Source organism: Onychomys torridus, chromosome 15 (assembly GCF_903995425.1).
Source record: "Onychomys torridus chromosome 15, mOncTor1.1, whole genome shotgun sequence".
NCBI classification, from domain to species: Eukaryota; Metazoa; Chordata; class Mammalia; order Rodentia; family Cricetidae; genus Onychomys; species Onychomys torridus.
The window spans coordinates 36394822-36409312 of record NC_050457.1 but is presented as its reverse complement, the minus strand read 5'-3'; the positions used below and the strand labels follow the sequence as shown (position 1 = coordinate 36409312).

Genomic DNA, 14491 nt, shown 5'->3' with positions numbered 1-14491 from the left:
GTCCTAATATTTAACAAACACCCCCCAAACTAAAACAAACAAACAAACAAGAGACAGCCTTTTTTAGAAAAGGAAATAATTAATGACAATACTGTTTACCATCTGAAAGATTTAAGCAGAGCCAATCCAAGGCAGAATGAAGGTCACCTCCATGCAAGAGTGTATTGGTCATAGCATCTTCAATATCCTTAGTCTTAAAGGAAAATGCTTGTAAAGCCATGTATAAATCCTATCAAAGAGAAAAGTAAGTTACATTTGCTAATTTGATCATTGTTCTTAATTCCTAATTTCATTTTCTCATTAATTTTAAATCAGAATGGATATACTGTAATTTCAAAGATTTTTTTTTTGTGGAGTGCTGGGAGGTAGCTCAGTGGGAGAGTATTTTCTTAACATGCTAAAATCTCTGGGCTCAATCCCTAGCAGCCCCCACTCCACCCCACCCCCCAAAAAAGAGAGAAAGAGAAGGGGAGGGAGGCTGGGAAGGTAGAGAAGTCCCACCTGGTACTTAAAGCTAAATGTGCTCATAATAATAAGACTTTGGGGACTACAGTTTTTTTTTTTTTTTTCCTAGTTTTTCTGAGACAGGGATTCTCTGTGCAACAGTCCTGGCTATCCTGGAACTTGCTCTGTGGGCTAGGCTGGGCTTGAATGCAAAGAGTCACTTGCCTCTCCTCCCAAGTGCTGGGATCAAAGGCATGTGTCACCATGCCCAGATTATTAGGAACTTCCTTATCAAGCCTTTCCTTAATTCCTCACAAGCTTTCAACATGTGTCTGACTTATGTATACTTAGTAGAAATGAACCCTTTCTTAATAATTTTAAGTTATATACCATTGGATAGATATGTCATAATTTAAGTACACATTTTTCTATGTGTTGAATGCTTAGGATTTTCTTCTTTAGTGGTTTAACAAACATCTCGCTGTATAAAGTACTTCTACAGTATGATATTTAAAAAGTTGAGCAGAACTAGTTTCAAGCTTATTTTGATACTTACTAATCAGTAACTTTATGCCATAATCTGGTATCTTTCCAACTCTCAGTCTTTCATTTGAAAAGATCAATTGCATGTACCTTGTGGGACTATCATGTCAGAGCTTGTAAGCAAAATGCAGGGCAGAAATTAACATACAGGGACTCAAAGATTGGGAGTGTAACTTACAATGTATGCCACCATTTCAGTGTGTGCACTTGTATGAGACAATTCTTTCCTGTGCTTGCAGTTAGGAACCATCTACATGTAATTCCCATGGAAGTCTAAACTATTCACTTTTATATTTAGAGCTGTCCCTAAACTGTCCCCAATAAATGCACAAAATCCTAGATTCAATGCCTACTTCTGGAAGGAGGAAAAAAGTAGCCCCAGCAAGCCAGGTATTGTCAACCTAGGGTACAGTGGGATCCTGCCTCAAAGAAAAGAAAAGTAAGCCAAGCAGTGGTGGTGTATGCCTTTAATCCCAGCACCCAGGAGGCAGAGGCAGGCAGATCACTGTTGAGTTCGAGGCCAGCCTGGGTGACAGAGTGAGTTCCAGGCAGCTTGGGCTACACAGAGAAAGCCTGTCTTGAACATCAGAGAAACAAACAAAGGAAAAGTAGGAGTGGTGGTGGTGGAGGAAATACCTGTAGTTTTTTGGCAGAAAGTCTCCCGGAAATCACCCCCTTGTCATTATTTTGCTTTTTATGCTCATTGATCACTCCAATAATTCTTTGTTCTAGTTTATTATTAATTACTACCTGTTGAAGTCAAGAATGTTTACAGTAATTAGAAACTAAATTATCAAAACATTATCAGCAAATCATACAGTTTTCTAATATTCCTTCCAACCAGACTCAAAATTTTAGCTAAAAGAAGACATATTTTTATTTTTTGGATCACCATGCCTTTGCCCACATTCCTACAACATGATCGTATTCCTACTGAAATATGGAAAATGACATCACATATGCCAAGGGGAAAAGACTCTTATAAAGCCTCCGAAGCATATGTCTTAGATCACTCTTGAATAGTCAGGGTGAAGATTACCAAGCCCCGCCGCACTGAATTAGAACCCTTCTGGTCGGAATCTGGAAATCCGCCTTATTTGTAAAGCAACCCAAGCATCCTCACAGACTGGCAACTGTACTAAAAAGGACCCGGCACATCAAAGGGAAACTCATCTGTCGAGCAATCATAGGGATGAATCCTCTGGCTCCTGGTTTGTTTCCAACTATTGCTACTAGTCATTTACCTTGTTGTTTAGATATTTTTAACTGAAAAACACACAAGTGTTTCACCCACAAAAAGCCAGATTTCCTTTATTATTTAACTAAATGTTATCTAGTAAACACAAAAACATATTTCAGGAATTTAGTCTAGTCTGAGAAAATAGAAAGTTGTAATCCAGCAGGACGATGCTTTAAGAAGATACATTAAATCACCACCAAGAAATTGGCTTGTAAATGATGAAGAACATCATGTGGGACCAAAGGAAGCTTTATCCAGACTTTCCTTCATTTCTCATGAGCTCTCAACATGTGTCTAACTTACATCTACCTAGGAGATAGGATATTGTCATAAAAAATTTAAATATCCCATAATTTTCCTGTTATTTGAGGATATAATTTTAAAAAAGATTTATTTAGTTATTTGTGTGTGTGTGTGTGTGTGTGTGTGTGTATGTGTGTGTGCCTACAGAGGCCAGAAGAAGGTGTTGGATCCCCTGACACTGGAGTCCAGGGCAGTTGTGAGCTCTTAGTGTAAGTGCTAAAAACAAGCTGGGCCTCTGCAAGGGCAGCAAGCACTCTAAACTGCTTATAAGTCTGTGGTTTTCTTTAAAGAGAATGCTTCCTGAAATGAAGCAAAGCCTTGCTTACTCACTTTCAAAATAGATTTGTCCAAACTTGCAGAACCACCGGAATCATTTGTAGAATTGAAACTATAAATTTTTGGACCTGTATATAACAGACAACAAATAGTCAGAGGCCTTAAAGATTAATATTCATTACACCATTTTAATTTTCCTCTAAAGGCTGCTAAATAGTAAACCACTGATTTTAGCTTTCTCCCCTCACTTTACCAAAGAACTCAACCGCTTAAAAATTTCAAAACCAGCCGGGCAGTGGTGGTGCACGCCTTTAATCCCAGCACTCTTGAGGCAGAAGCAGGCGGATCTCTGTGAGTTCGAGGCCAGCTTGGGCTACTAAGTGAGTTCCAGGAAAGGCGCAAAGCTATACAGAGAAACCCTGTCTCAAAAAACCAAAAAAAAAAAAAAAAAAAATCAAAACCATTTTACCAATTAGCACTTTTAAAGGAGAACTAGTTTTTCCTAAAACTCAAATGTCTATATACATTTGAGGTCAAAGATCTTCAACTTCACATTTCTTACTCGGATGTTCTTATCCTTTTGTTGTTGTTGTTTTTGTTTTTTTAGTGTAGCCCTGGCTGTCCTGGAATTTACTCTGAGACAAGGATGGCCTTGAAGTCAGAGATCTGCCTGCCTCTGCCTCCCAAGTCCTGGGACTAAAGGCATGCGCCACAACTGTCCCGATCAGATGTTCTTATCCTTGACACCTAGCTGAGACATCTTGGAGGTTTCTAGGAGATTGTCAAATCTAATGAGAAAATAGTCTTCCCTGAAAACAGGATGCTGAGAGAGGAGACAGGCTGGAGAGAGGAGCCTCAAGTCCAGGATCTCTGTACTGGATTCTAAGGGCTGTCATACCAAGTCACCACACTTGATGCCTGCATACACCGGAAATCTGTCCTTCAGTTTCAAAGCCCAAAAAGAAGGTATGAGCCCCTTCTCAAGGACTTAAGCCATTAATCCATCCTATATTTAAACTGAGAATTTCATACATGTATACAATGAAATATGATCACATACATACCCCCATTTCCTTCCTCCAACTCCCCTGGATCTCCCCTAACATGCTACCCTTCAAATTTCACATTTCCTTGCTGTTTTGATAACCCACTATGGTGGTCTGAATGAGAAGTGTCCCCCTCGGGCTAAATGGTTCAGGCTAACATTGAACTCACTTTGTAGTTCAGGGTGGCCTTGAACTCTGACGCCTCCTGAATAGCAAGAATTACAGGAATTATAGGCCTCCACCAATAAGTCTGGCTACAGACTTCTTTATTCTGAAAAATTCCTGAGGATTCAAGTATATTTTTATTTACATGGATTATAACTATTGAATTATATAAATTAGAAAGTAAGGCTGGGTGGTGGTGGTGGTGGTGGCAGCGGCGGCGGCGCATGCCTTTAATCCCAGCACTCCAGAGGCAGAGCCAGGAAGATCTCTGTGAGTTTGAGGCCAGCCTGGTCTATCAAGTGAGTTCCAGGAAAGGCACAAAGCTACACAGAGAAACCCTGTCTTGGGGGGGGGGGGAGATAAATTAAAAAGTAAATTTTATTCATTAGTCATTAAAAATAAGGCTGTGTGTTAGTGTAAACAAACTTTAGCAAAATATATTTTCTAAAACAAACAAAGAAACAAAATGTATCTTCCATGTATTGAAAAGTGTTCTTTGTTCTTGGTGATGTTTCTTGGACACAAATAGCCTTATGTTACAAATCTCACACATTTGGTGTTTGAATCTGCTTGGGCAGCCAGGACAAACTAGTAAATACTTCTGGGTGGGTTACTCAAGGGAAGTTTATTTCTCAGTCTGGAGACTGGGAATGCTAAAATCAAGGTGCCAGCTAAATAGGCTTTATTCTAGGGTCTATTGTCCTGTTATGTAGGTGGTCATCACCTTGCTGTACGCTCACATGGTTCTTCCTGTGTGCTTATCTAGAGAAGACTGTGCTCTCAGGATACTAATTCTACTGAACAGAGCCTACCCTTCAACATCATTAACCACAATCACTTCCTTACTGGCCTTAATTCAAATACAGCTGCCCTGGGGGCAATGTTTCAACACACATACTTTGGGAACACACCCATTTGGTCTGTACCATCTGGTTTTGCACTGAATCTGATGGTATAACACGTATCATGTAGACTCTAGACAACTGTATTTCACAACTCATGAGAAAACAAGCACAAGTTTAGAACTCTTCCAATAACAGTTTTAATGTCAGAGCTGTCCCCGGAAGTGTCAGGAGTTCCTTAGGACTCTCTGAGCACACTTCTGAGGGCCACTGCTTCATAGCAACAGCCCCCAGAATATTACCAAGTGTGGTCTTGTCTGAAAATAAAAAAATAACCGAGCCTATACTGGGAAAAAAGTTGAGCTATCCTTAGAGTTGAGATTATAAATTCCTTTACAAAAACTGTTGGTTTGCTTGAATTTAGTAAAGCTAAGATATTGAAGGAAGTTCTCAGTTGTCTCCTCCAATCTTTCATCTAAAACTTCCACTTATCTTACTTCCTTGCTTTCACTTCAGACTTCCAGTATAATTAAGAAAAGAGCTGACTTCTTGGAAAACCATCAGGTGACTCAGAAAATCCTGCAGCAGCATTCACAGGAAGGAGACTGGGACCCTGATGAGTGTTTTTAGACCAGACAGTATTCTAAGGGACTGAAGAAATTCGATCTTACCATAGAGATACTACCAATTCAACTAAGGTCTTCTCATTTTCAAATTCAGCCCAATGAATACCCAATGAATACCTGGCCTAGTACAAAGTGTTACTGTTTGTTTTTGCTCTTTTGGGGGGCCTGCCACCCAACTCCCAAATAAATCACACACGAGGCTTATTCTTAATTAGAACTGCCTGTCCTTAGCTTGGCTTGTTTCTAGCCAGCTTTCATTAACTTAAGTTATCCCATCTACCTTTTGTCTCTGGGCTTTTCCTGTTCTCGTACTTCTATAAATCTTACTCTTACTCCGTGGCTTGCTGTGTAGCTGGGTGGCTGGAACCTGATGTCCTCCTCCTTCTGTGGCTCCTCCTCTTCTTTTCCTCCCAGATTTCTCTTTCTATTCTCTCTGCCTGCCAGCCTTGTCTATCATTTCTTCTGCCTTGCTATTGCCGTTCAGCTCTTTATTAGACCATCAGGTGTTTTAGACAGGCAAAGCAACACAGCTTCACAGAGTTAAACAAAAGCAACATAAACAAAGTAACACACCTAAAAATAATATCCAACAACAACAATACAATAATAAAAACTCAAAAGTTTTTTATGATGAAATGTTATATTAATATACTATTCATGAGGTGCTGAAAAGTCTTAGGTTCTTTTTTCTTCAATTTTCCTAAGAATGTTCTAATTTTCTTTATTTCTTTAATTTTTTTCTCACTGCAGAAAAAAATCACTTTGGTATATATACAATGTATATAATGTTGTAAGCCATATGTTAAGGTCTGAGAACAGAGCAAACAGTTGCCTTCCCTATTTATACAGATTGTTTAATAAACATTGGTTTCATGGTCTTTGGCCAGAAACTCACTTGACAGACTAGAGATAGGCTTTTGTTTTAAGAAGTCGTTTGAATTATATTGTCTGCTTTCAAAAGGAAGGCTACAGGAATTTTAAAGCCACTTTCTGAAATATTGGGTATTACTGAAATAAATTAGTGTTAACACAAAAAGCAAGTATCTTAGCTGGGCGGTGGTTGCACATGCCTTTAATCCCAGCACTCCAGAGACAGAGGCAGGTAGATAGATCTCTGTGAGTTCAAGGCCAGGCTGGTCTACAGAGCAAGTTCCAGGACAACTAGACTGTTACACAGAGAAACTCTGTCTTGAAAAAAACAAAACAAAAAAAAACTAAAAAAAAAAGAAAAAACCCAAACCAAGTATCTTGTGCAAAGAATGTGTGGTGAGCTTCAGACAGCCTAGACATATACCATTCCTATCAAAGCATGAAACAAACAAAGCCAGTGGCTATAAATGTCAAAGTTAATCACACACTGCACTGTATTTAAAGGTAGTTTGTTGAAAGTCATTTGTACTGATGGGGAAGTATTCTGCTTTAAAGTATAATTATTGAAATGTTTATAGAGCATTTGAAGTGAAAAATGCAAAATATGTTAAGTGAAATGGTTTACAATAAGTCATTCAGTTTCTAAAAGCTTAAGTTTGTACTGTACTACAAGTAGGAGAAAGCCTGAAGTATAAATGTGTATTGAATTTCTCCTGTTTCACATTTTGTTCTGTATGAAACCATGGAATTTTTTTTGCTACTATGATAGTTTTTAACATCCCACAGCTCCCCCCCCCCCCCCCCCCTGTAGCTTTGCGCCTTTCCTGGAACTCACTCTGTAGTCCAGGATGGCCTCGAACTCACAGAGATCTTCCTGGCTCTGCCTCCCGAGTGCTGGGATTAAAGGCGTGTGCCACTACTGACCGGCTCCCACAGCTTTTACAATTGAGTAGCAGTTAATATATTTATGATGATGATTTAGCTGCACATCATGAATTGGTTGTATAAAACTGCTTAGTAAAAACTTAAAACATTTTTCTTCATTACCTTTATTTGTGTGTGTGTGTGTGTGTGTGTGTGTGTGTGTGTGTGAGAGAGAGAGAGAGAGAGAGAGAGAGAGAGAGAGAGAGAGAGAACACAACAGTGGAGGTTTGAAGACAACTTCCAAGGGCCAGTTCTCTCTTTCACCTCATGGTTCCAGGATTGGAGCCAGGGGACCAGGTCATCAGGCTTCCTAACTAGCATTTTTAAATCTGAGCCATCTTGCTCCCCACCCCAATGCCCCTCACCCTTGCTCTAATTTTTCCATTGATGGTTCGTTCCTCTACTCATTCCTAATGGCAAGCTACCAGCTTCTTACATGTTTCTAATCCATTATTCAGGAAAAAGTGAAGGAGAAAGCAGCTATTTAAACTTGCAAAATTAGTAATTTCACTTTAAAGTTCTAAATCAAGATGGGTGGTGGTGGCACATGACTTTAATTCCAGAGGCAGAGGCAGAGGCAGGCGGATCTGAGTTTGAGGCCAACCTGGTCTACAGAGTCAGATGGAGGAAAGTCAGGGCTACACAGAGAAACTCTGTCTCAAAAACAAAACAAACAAAAAATATCTAAGTCAATAGTTGTTGAAAAGTTGGTTCCCTGTTCTTATGCCAAGTAAAATTGCTTAAGATTCACGACAGCTATTTCCCTTACCACTTATTCAGATGGTAAAAGTGAAGAGAAATCTAACTAGAAGTAAGGGTGTCAGTATGCAGCATCTCTACAACAAAAGTATTATAAATTCCAGATGTATAACCAAAAGGTCAGGTAATGGTGTACCACACAACATCTTCAAAGTGACTCAACTGATGAAAACATCAATACAGCAGAGTCACTTCCACACTGTCCTTCTTGGAGCCTGTTCCTCTTATATTGTGTTATTTTTCATATCCATAACAATGCTAATGTCCCCCTCATCACTAAGACACTTAAGACAGCTCTAACCTCCTTTTGATCAGCCAAAGGAACTCTGGTGGTTAAGAAAAAAAAAAAAAATCCAGTACTTATCCTCATGGGGCTCATATTCTAGGGGAGTAATATAAGGAACTGCTTACAGAATCAGCTGTGAACAGAAAGTCCAGAGGGCTAAGAGGTAAGTGAAGAAAGGCAGTCTGGATTGTGAGCACCTATGAGAACGGGTACCAAAGCCAGCACTTTGGACCTGCTCAGCTAAGGATGCAAAGCTTTCTTCTCTTGCTCCACTCTTTAACTCCACCTCCAGCCCTCCCTCCGCACTGAACTTTGTCTAGCCACTTCCCAGGCCTCATTTGAACCCTTCCCCTTCTATTCCCACAGCACGTTCTTCCTACACCTACCAGATTTGTTCCCACAGGGCTTTGAGCTTCTGCTTTCCTCGGCCTTAACTTTGTCTCCAGGAATCCTAACAGCTGTTGGCTTTGTCTCGGCTTAAATGTTTTATATGGGGAGCCGTCCCCATTCCAAACCAAAACAGAAGTCTCTTCCCATTCAGCTAGTACCAAGTCACTATTTTCTGTCTTTCACGAGACGACTGTTCGGTAAATTGTGCAAATTTGGAAGTAACCCCCCTTTCTATTTATTGGTGTTAATAACTCCTCTGACTGCCTCCTTGTCATTTATCCAAGGAACTTTTTTTACAACAAAAACCATTGAACTAGTTATTTCAGAGATGTTAACACATATCTATTATATACTATAATTTTGTAAGCTATATAAAAGTACAATTTCCTCATGTGTAAGCAAAGACTTAATTATCAAAAAGAATGATATAAACAACCATGACATATGAACTATAGAGGTTAGGGAAAAATTAGGAAAAAAAAAAAGAACTGATATCTGAAAAGGGCGGTATAGGGTTTTAGGGACAGATGACATTCCATTCAAAGAAAAAAATAGAGATGATGAGGCAGAAAGCCAAGTTCTATTTGGAACCAAGAAGACACCAGATTTACAACACTGAAAACAGATTAGCAAAGAGGCTAGACTTCTATGCTAGCTAAACAGTTTAGATCTTAGTGCAGTCAGTAAGGATGCTATGGAAGAACATGGGCACCATCCATCAAAGTAGCATTTCTGAGAGATCAATCTGTTGTCTTGTTGGACTAACTGGAGAAGAAAAGAGCAGAACTCTAGGGACCTATTAAGAGGCCCTGTTGGCACTCCATGTGAATATTTAAAGGAGAATGTGAAAAAACAGGACATGTCAAGGGTATATTAAGATTAAACAGGGCTTAGCTACAGATTAAATGCAAACCAAAGAGAGCATCAAAAGTAACTTAAGGGGCCATCAAGATGGCCTAGGCCATAAATAAGCTTGCTGCCAAGGCTGATGATCTGAGTTTGATCCCCAGAACCCATGTGGTGGAGAGAACTCCCATAAACTGTCCTCTTACATGTATCTAAGTATATTTATTCACACACACACACACACACACACACACACACACACACACTAAATAGATGTTAAAGCTATTTTTAAAAGGAACCTTTGATCTGGGATAAACAGAACACACACACACACACACACACACACACACACACACACACACACAGGAAAATGGTGTAAGAAAATGCTGAAATGGCTGTCTTGAGCTTGGAAACAAAGCCAGTATAAGAAATGTCAATTGAGAAGTCATCTTCAGGACTGAAAGTCATTGACAATACAATGGCAAAGTCACAAGTCGAGGCACAGGGGCCTCTTGGGACCTCTTCTGGGAGGGCTGTAAAAAGGAACTCCACTGTCAAGGACAGACACGTGGAGAAAGTTAACATTTTAGGACTGGAGGGGCAGGGAGACAGGTAATACAACAAATGACTACCAGAAACTTGAAAGAATCCAGTGAGATGTCAGCAGAGGTGGGGAAAGAAAAAGACCTTGGTCTGCAGCTTGCGACTACTACATATCTGAAACCACAAACCTAATAATAATTTGCAGTTACAAAGGACTACTTTCTAGGTGTAAGTGTGGTACTAGCCTATTTCTCTGGTCTCCTCTATTTCCCTGTCCACAATGCTTATTTGCTGAATTCCTCAAGAGCTCCAAGTGTTCTCTTTTGAACTCAAGATCTTTGGAATGTTCTACCACGCTTTGCAGAGTTAACTTCTGGCCAGCCTCTAATTTCGGTTGACTGTCAGTTTTTCATTATTCCTCACTGGAAAAACAGGAATACACTGTTAAGCTTTCCTTCCCAGGCGTTTCTCTGCGGAGCTTAGCAAGTATAAAGCAATAGTTTGTGTGTTAGTAGATTAGATTCCCAAGCTGCCCTAGAGGTGATGTGTCTATTTTGTCGGTCTTATTACCATCGGTTTATATATAAGTATCTGTGTATATATATAAACACATATGCTTGCAAGTTTTGGTTGGCGAAACACAAAAAGAGTTACACGCAGACAAAGTAAACGGAACACAACAGTATATAAGTTTGATGCTTTTGAAACTAGCCGAAATAGTGGCAGGTACTAGTCACCTTCAAGTCATCAAATTAATCTGCAGGGTAAGCAAAAACGCAAGTCTGCCAGAAGAAGCACGGGGATTTTACAGTAAGTTAGTCCAGTGTTCAACGTGTAAAGTGCTGTTATTCTTAGGAAATACTGACTTTTCTAGAACATACAAGGGCACTGCATAGATGCTGAAGAAGACAAGAAGGAAGAACAGACAGAAAACAGCGCTGGCATCAGGACAGAAGGACTTCACTGTATACTGCTTACTTCTCTCCGCATTAGCGGAGTAGCTGTTTTGACAGCTCAGGACAGATTCCTGCCAAACAACAACAGTCGATGCCATTACTCGGTTCGGAGAAGGAGAAAAAGAGAGTCAGACAGCCGATGCCATGCTGTAACGGAGTTACTTTCGTAACTTTAATGGCCAAAGGCCCTCACTTAGACCCATCTACCAGGCCACTCCACCGACAGCTAGCAAGCTCGCGCGTGGACGGCTAGTTTGGATCTCATCAGCACGGCTCTGACTAGTCTTTGCTGGGCACGGAGCAAGGTCTGAGGGCATAAGGCTGGGCACTGGACCAGGGCGTACCTTGCTTGACTCGGGGCTCCCGGGCGCTGGTGGGTACGGCGGGCGCCGGCCTGGCCACGGGCTTCTTGCTCTGGGCTTCCCCAACAGCTCCGGCCTCGGCACTTCTGGCTCTGGAAGCAGACACCGCAGCCCGCACCGCCGCAGCTCCCGGCGCCTTGTGTTTCTTGTTTTTGCCGCCCATGTCTCAGCTGCAGGAAGAGTGTTCTTCCAGATCCAGATCGCGGCGACCACACAACAGAAGCCCGAGAGCTCTTCACGTTAGCCGGCTCCCACGCCTCCACCCAGCCTCCTCCATCCGGGCTCCTCGGCTGGGGCTCCGGCTCAATTGGTCCGTTTTACCAGACTCCGCCTCTTGGCTCCCGGGAACCAGCGGCATGCCTGGTGTCGTACGTCGCCTGCCGTTAGGTTATTAATCATTGAACTGCCCACCTCGCAGTGGTCGAAAAGAGAGGAAAGGGGCCAAACCCAGACTAAAAGGGGAAAAGTCACGCAGGCCTTAAGACGCGCTCGTTTGGTCCCTGCGGGCCACCGTAGAGTCTCTCTTTGGCGTCACTGTAGGTGTGATTCGCGGGGCCTGCTGGGTAGGAGGGAGATTCGGACTCGGAGCTCCGAAAGATGGCGGACGCTTTCGGGGACGAGCTTTTCAGCGTCTTCGAGGATGATTCCACCACCGCCGCGGGAACCAAGAAAGACAAAGACAAGGAGAAAGAGAAATGGAAGGGCCCACCAGGGTCCACAGACAAGGCCGGGTAAGGAAGGCTTCCGAGCTGTTCTTGTTTTTTCCTGTTTTGGGCGCCAGCGAAGGAAGCCCGACTCGGATGAGGAGCTCAGAACGTGGGTATTGGTCGAGTGGAGTCGGGAGGTGAAGGGGTTCGAGGGAAGAGTTGGGCAGGAAGAAGACGTTCACGGGGGGAAATGCGGTCTTGGCGATCGCGCGTGGCCGCGGGCAGCGTGAGTTCCTGCCGCTGCGCTTCCTTAGGCCGCGCTTGCTGCCTGGAAGCCTGGCTTCGCAGGCTAGCTAAGTTTGGTTTTGGGGGGCGGGGGTCCTGTGTGTCACCTGCACAAGACCCCCCATGTAGTCTTTAAGCCGTTAAGAACTAGTTGAGCCAAGGTTGAAACGTGTAGGAGAGAGTGTTTAAACCGCAAAGGCCAGTAGCTTTTACACAGGAAGAGATTTCATCTCCCGAGGTTAGGTTTAAAAAAAAAGAAAGAAAGAAAGAAAGAGAGAGGGGGGGAGGGAGGGAGGGAGGGAGGGAGGGAGGGAGGGATGGATGGATGGATGGATGGATCAATCAGAGTCAAGATCTCGCTATGGTGAGTTAGGCAGGCCCGGATCTCGCTATTCTCTTATTTCAGTTTCCCTAGTACTGAAATTGCTGGTGTGCCCCACTACACTCAGTCAGACCAGTTTATTTCTTTCTGCACCTCTTATCCGGACCCATATTAAAAAGAAAAAAGGCTTGAGGCTGAGGAGATGGCCAGTGGATAAGAGTGCTTTCTGGGCAAGAATAAGGACCTAATTTCGAGTCCCCAGGGCCCTAAAAAAAGTTGCGCATCGATGCGTGAGCACCTGTAACCCCAGCACTGTGGGGCACCGACCAAGAGTCTGGGGCTGTCTCACTGCCAACCTAGCCTCAGTAACTTCAGTGAGAAACCCTGTCACGAGGGAATTATGTGGGATGCTTGAAGTCCTCTGGTCTCCACGATGTGCAAATACCACACAAATAAGATTTAAAAAAAAAATTTCCTCTTCATTGTCAAAGCTAGTGTCAGTTGTTAACCTGAGGAATTGCCTTCACCAGATTGACCTAGGGGACAAATCTTTGGAGCATTTTCTTAATTGCTAATTTATGTGGCAGGGTCCAGTTCACTGTGGGTGGTACCTTCCCTGGGCAGGTGGGCCTGAGCTGTTTAAGAAAGAGAATTGAACCAGCCAATGAGCAGAATTTCTCCCGAGCCTCTGCTTTGGTCCCTCCAAGTTCCTACTTTGGCTTTCTTGGATGATGGGTTGTAAACGTGAAAGCTGAAATAAACCCTTTCGTCTCCACGTTGGTTTTGGGCAGTGTTTTATTACAGCAATCAAAAATCGTACTAGGACTTCCGTCAGCTGTTCATTTTTACCTTGGAATACAGTTCATAAAGAAAAGGCAAGCTTAATGCTTGGTTGTGTACCAGTTTTGTTTTTGGGTTTTCAGAGACAGGGTTTCACTACGTAGCCAGTATTGGCCTTGTAGGCATGCCTGTTGGAATTAAAGGCATTCATCCCCAGGCCTGGCTGCTTACCAGTATTAGGGAAGTGAGGTGTGCACACCTCCTCCCCTCCGCTTTCTACCCTCTGTCCTTTCATTGGTTAGTTGAAGTCCTCTGAACCATCACCACATTCAGTAGATTCTGCGCCCCTGAGAGCTTCTTTGTAGTGCATTCTCATCTTTAGCCTTCCACCTAAGCAACCTATTTTTCCCATCGCTGTGGAGCAGTTTACATCGTCTAGAATTTGCTTAAATTCAACATTTAAATTTCATTTCAGCATAGTGTATCTTTTTTTTTTTTTTTTTTGCCTCACATTACTCAGTATATTCGCTGTTTGTTCCTATAACATATATCGACATTTTTCTCTTTATTGCTGAGAATTGTGTTTTACGGATGTGCCATATTTATACTTTTGCCTTTTAGTGATCACATTGTTACCATTTTTAAGAGAGAGAGTGTGTGTGTGTGTGTGTGTGTGTGTGTGTGTGTGTGTGGTGGGTACTTGTGTGCCCCAGTGTACTTGTGGAGCTTGTGGAGGTCAGAAGGCAGCTTTTCATCCACCTTGTTTTGAGGCAAGAATCTCTTGTTTTAGCCGAGCACTGTAGAGGTGAGCTTCTGGTCAATTGTCTTGTTTCTGCCTTCTATCTTCACTGTAGGAGTGCTGGGATTACAGGTGTAAATCACTACATCTGGCTTTTTAAAAGAAGAGGGAAGAGAGGATACGAAACTCGGGTCTTCAGGCTTGTGTGTCAAGTGCTGTTACAGCTGAGCACTGTTTCCATTATCTTTGAACTTAGAGTCATTAAACCAGTGAGAGCTCTTCAAGCTAGCTCTTATG

The 14491-nt window shown here is 42.3% G+C and overlaps 2 protein-coding genes across 4 annotated transcripts in view; one reads left to right on the top strand and one right to left on the bottom strand.

The window, feature by feature from the left end:
• The window catches only part of Dhx29 (DExH-box helicase 29), a 46042-nt gene extending 34124 nt beyond the window's left edge, over nt 1-11918 (bottom strand). The window contains exons 1-4 of one of the 3 annotated variants that reach the window (XM_036206898.1): nt 11404-11918; nt 2861-2934; nt 1624-1737; nt 100-229 (exon numbers count right to left, since the gene is read on the bottom strand). In XM_036206898.1, the coding sequence (XP_036062791.1) occupies nt 100-229; nt 1624-1737; nt 2861-2934; nt 11404-11584 (499 nt within the window). In that variant the 5' untranslated portion in view covers nt 11585-11918. The remainder of the gene's footprint in view (nt 1-99; nt 230-1623; nt 1738-2860; nt 2935-11403) is intronic. The other 2 variants (XM_036206901.1, XM_036206899.1) reach the window with 2 other exon arrangements.
• Mtrex (Mtr4 exosome RNA helicase) overlaps nt 11761-14491 on the top strand; it is a 69477-nt gene continuing 66746 nt past the window's right edge. Inside the window, exon 1 of the mRNA XM_036206902.1 lies at nt 11761-12152. Coding sequence (XP_036062795.1) covers nt 12019-12152 — 134 coding nt within the window. The 5' untranslated portion in view covers nt 11761-12018. The remainder of the gene's footprint in view (nt 12153-14491) is intronic.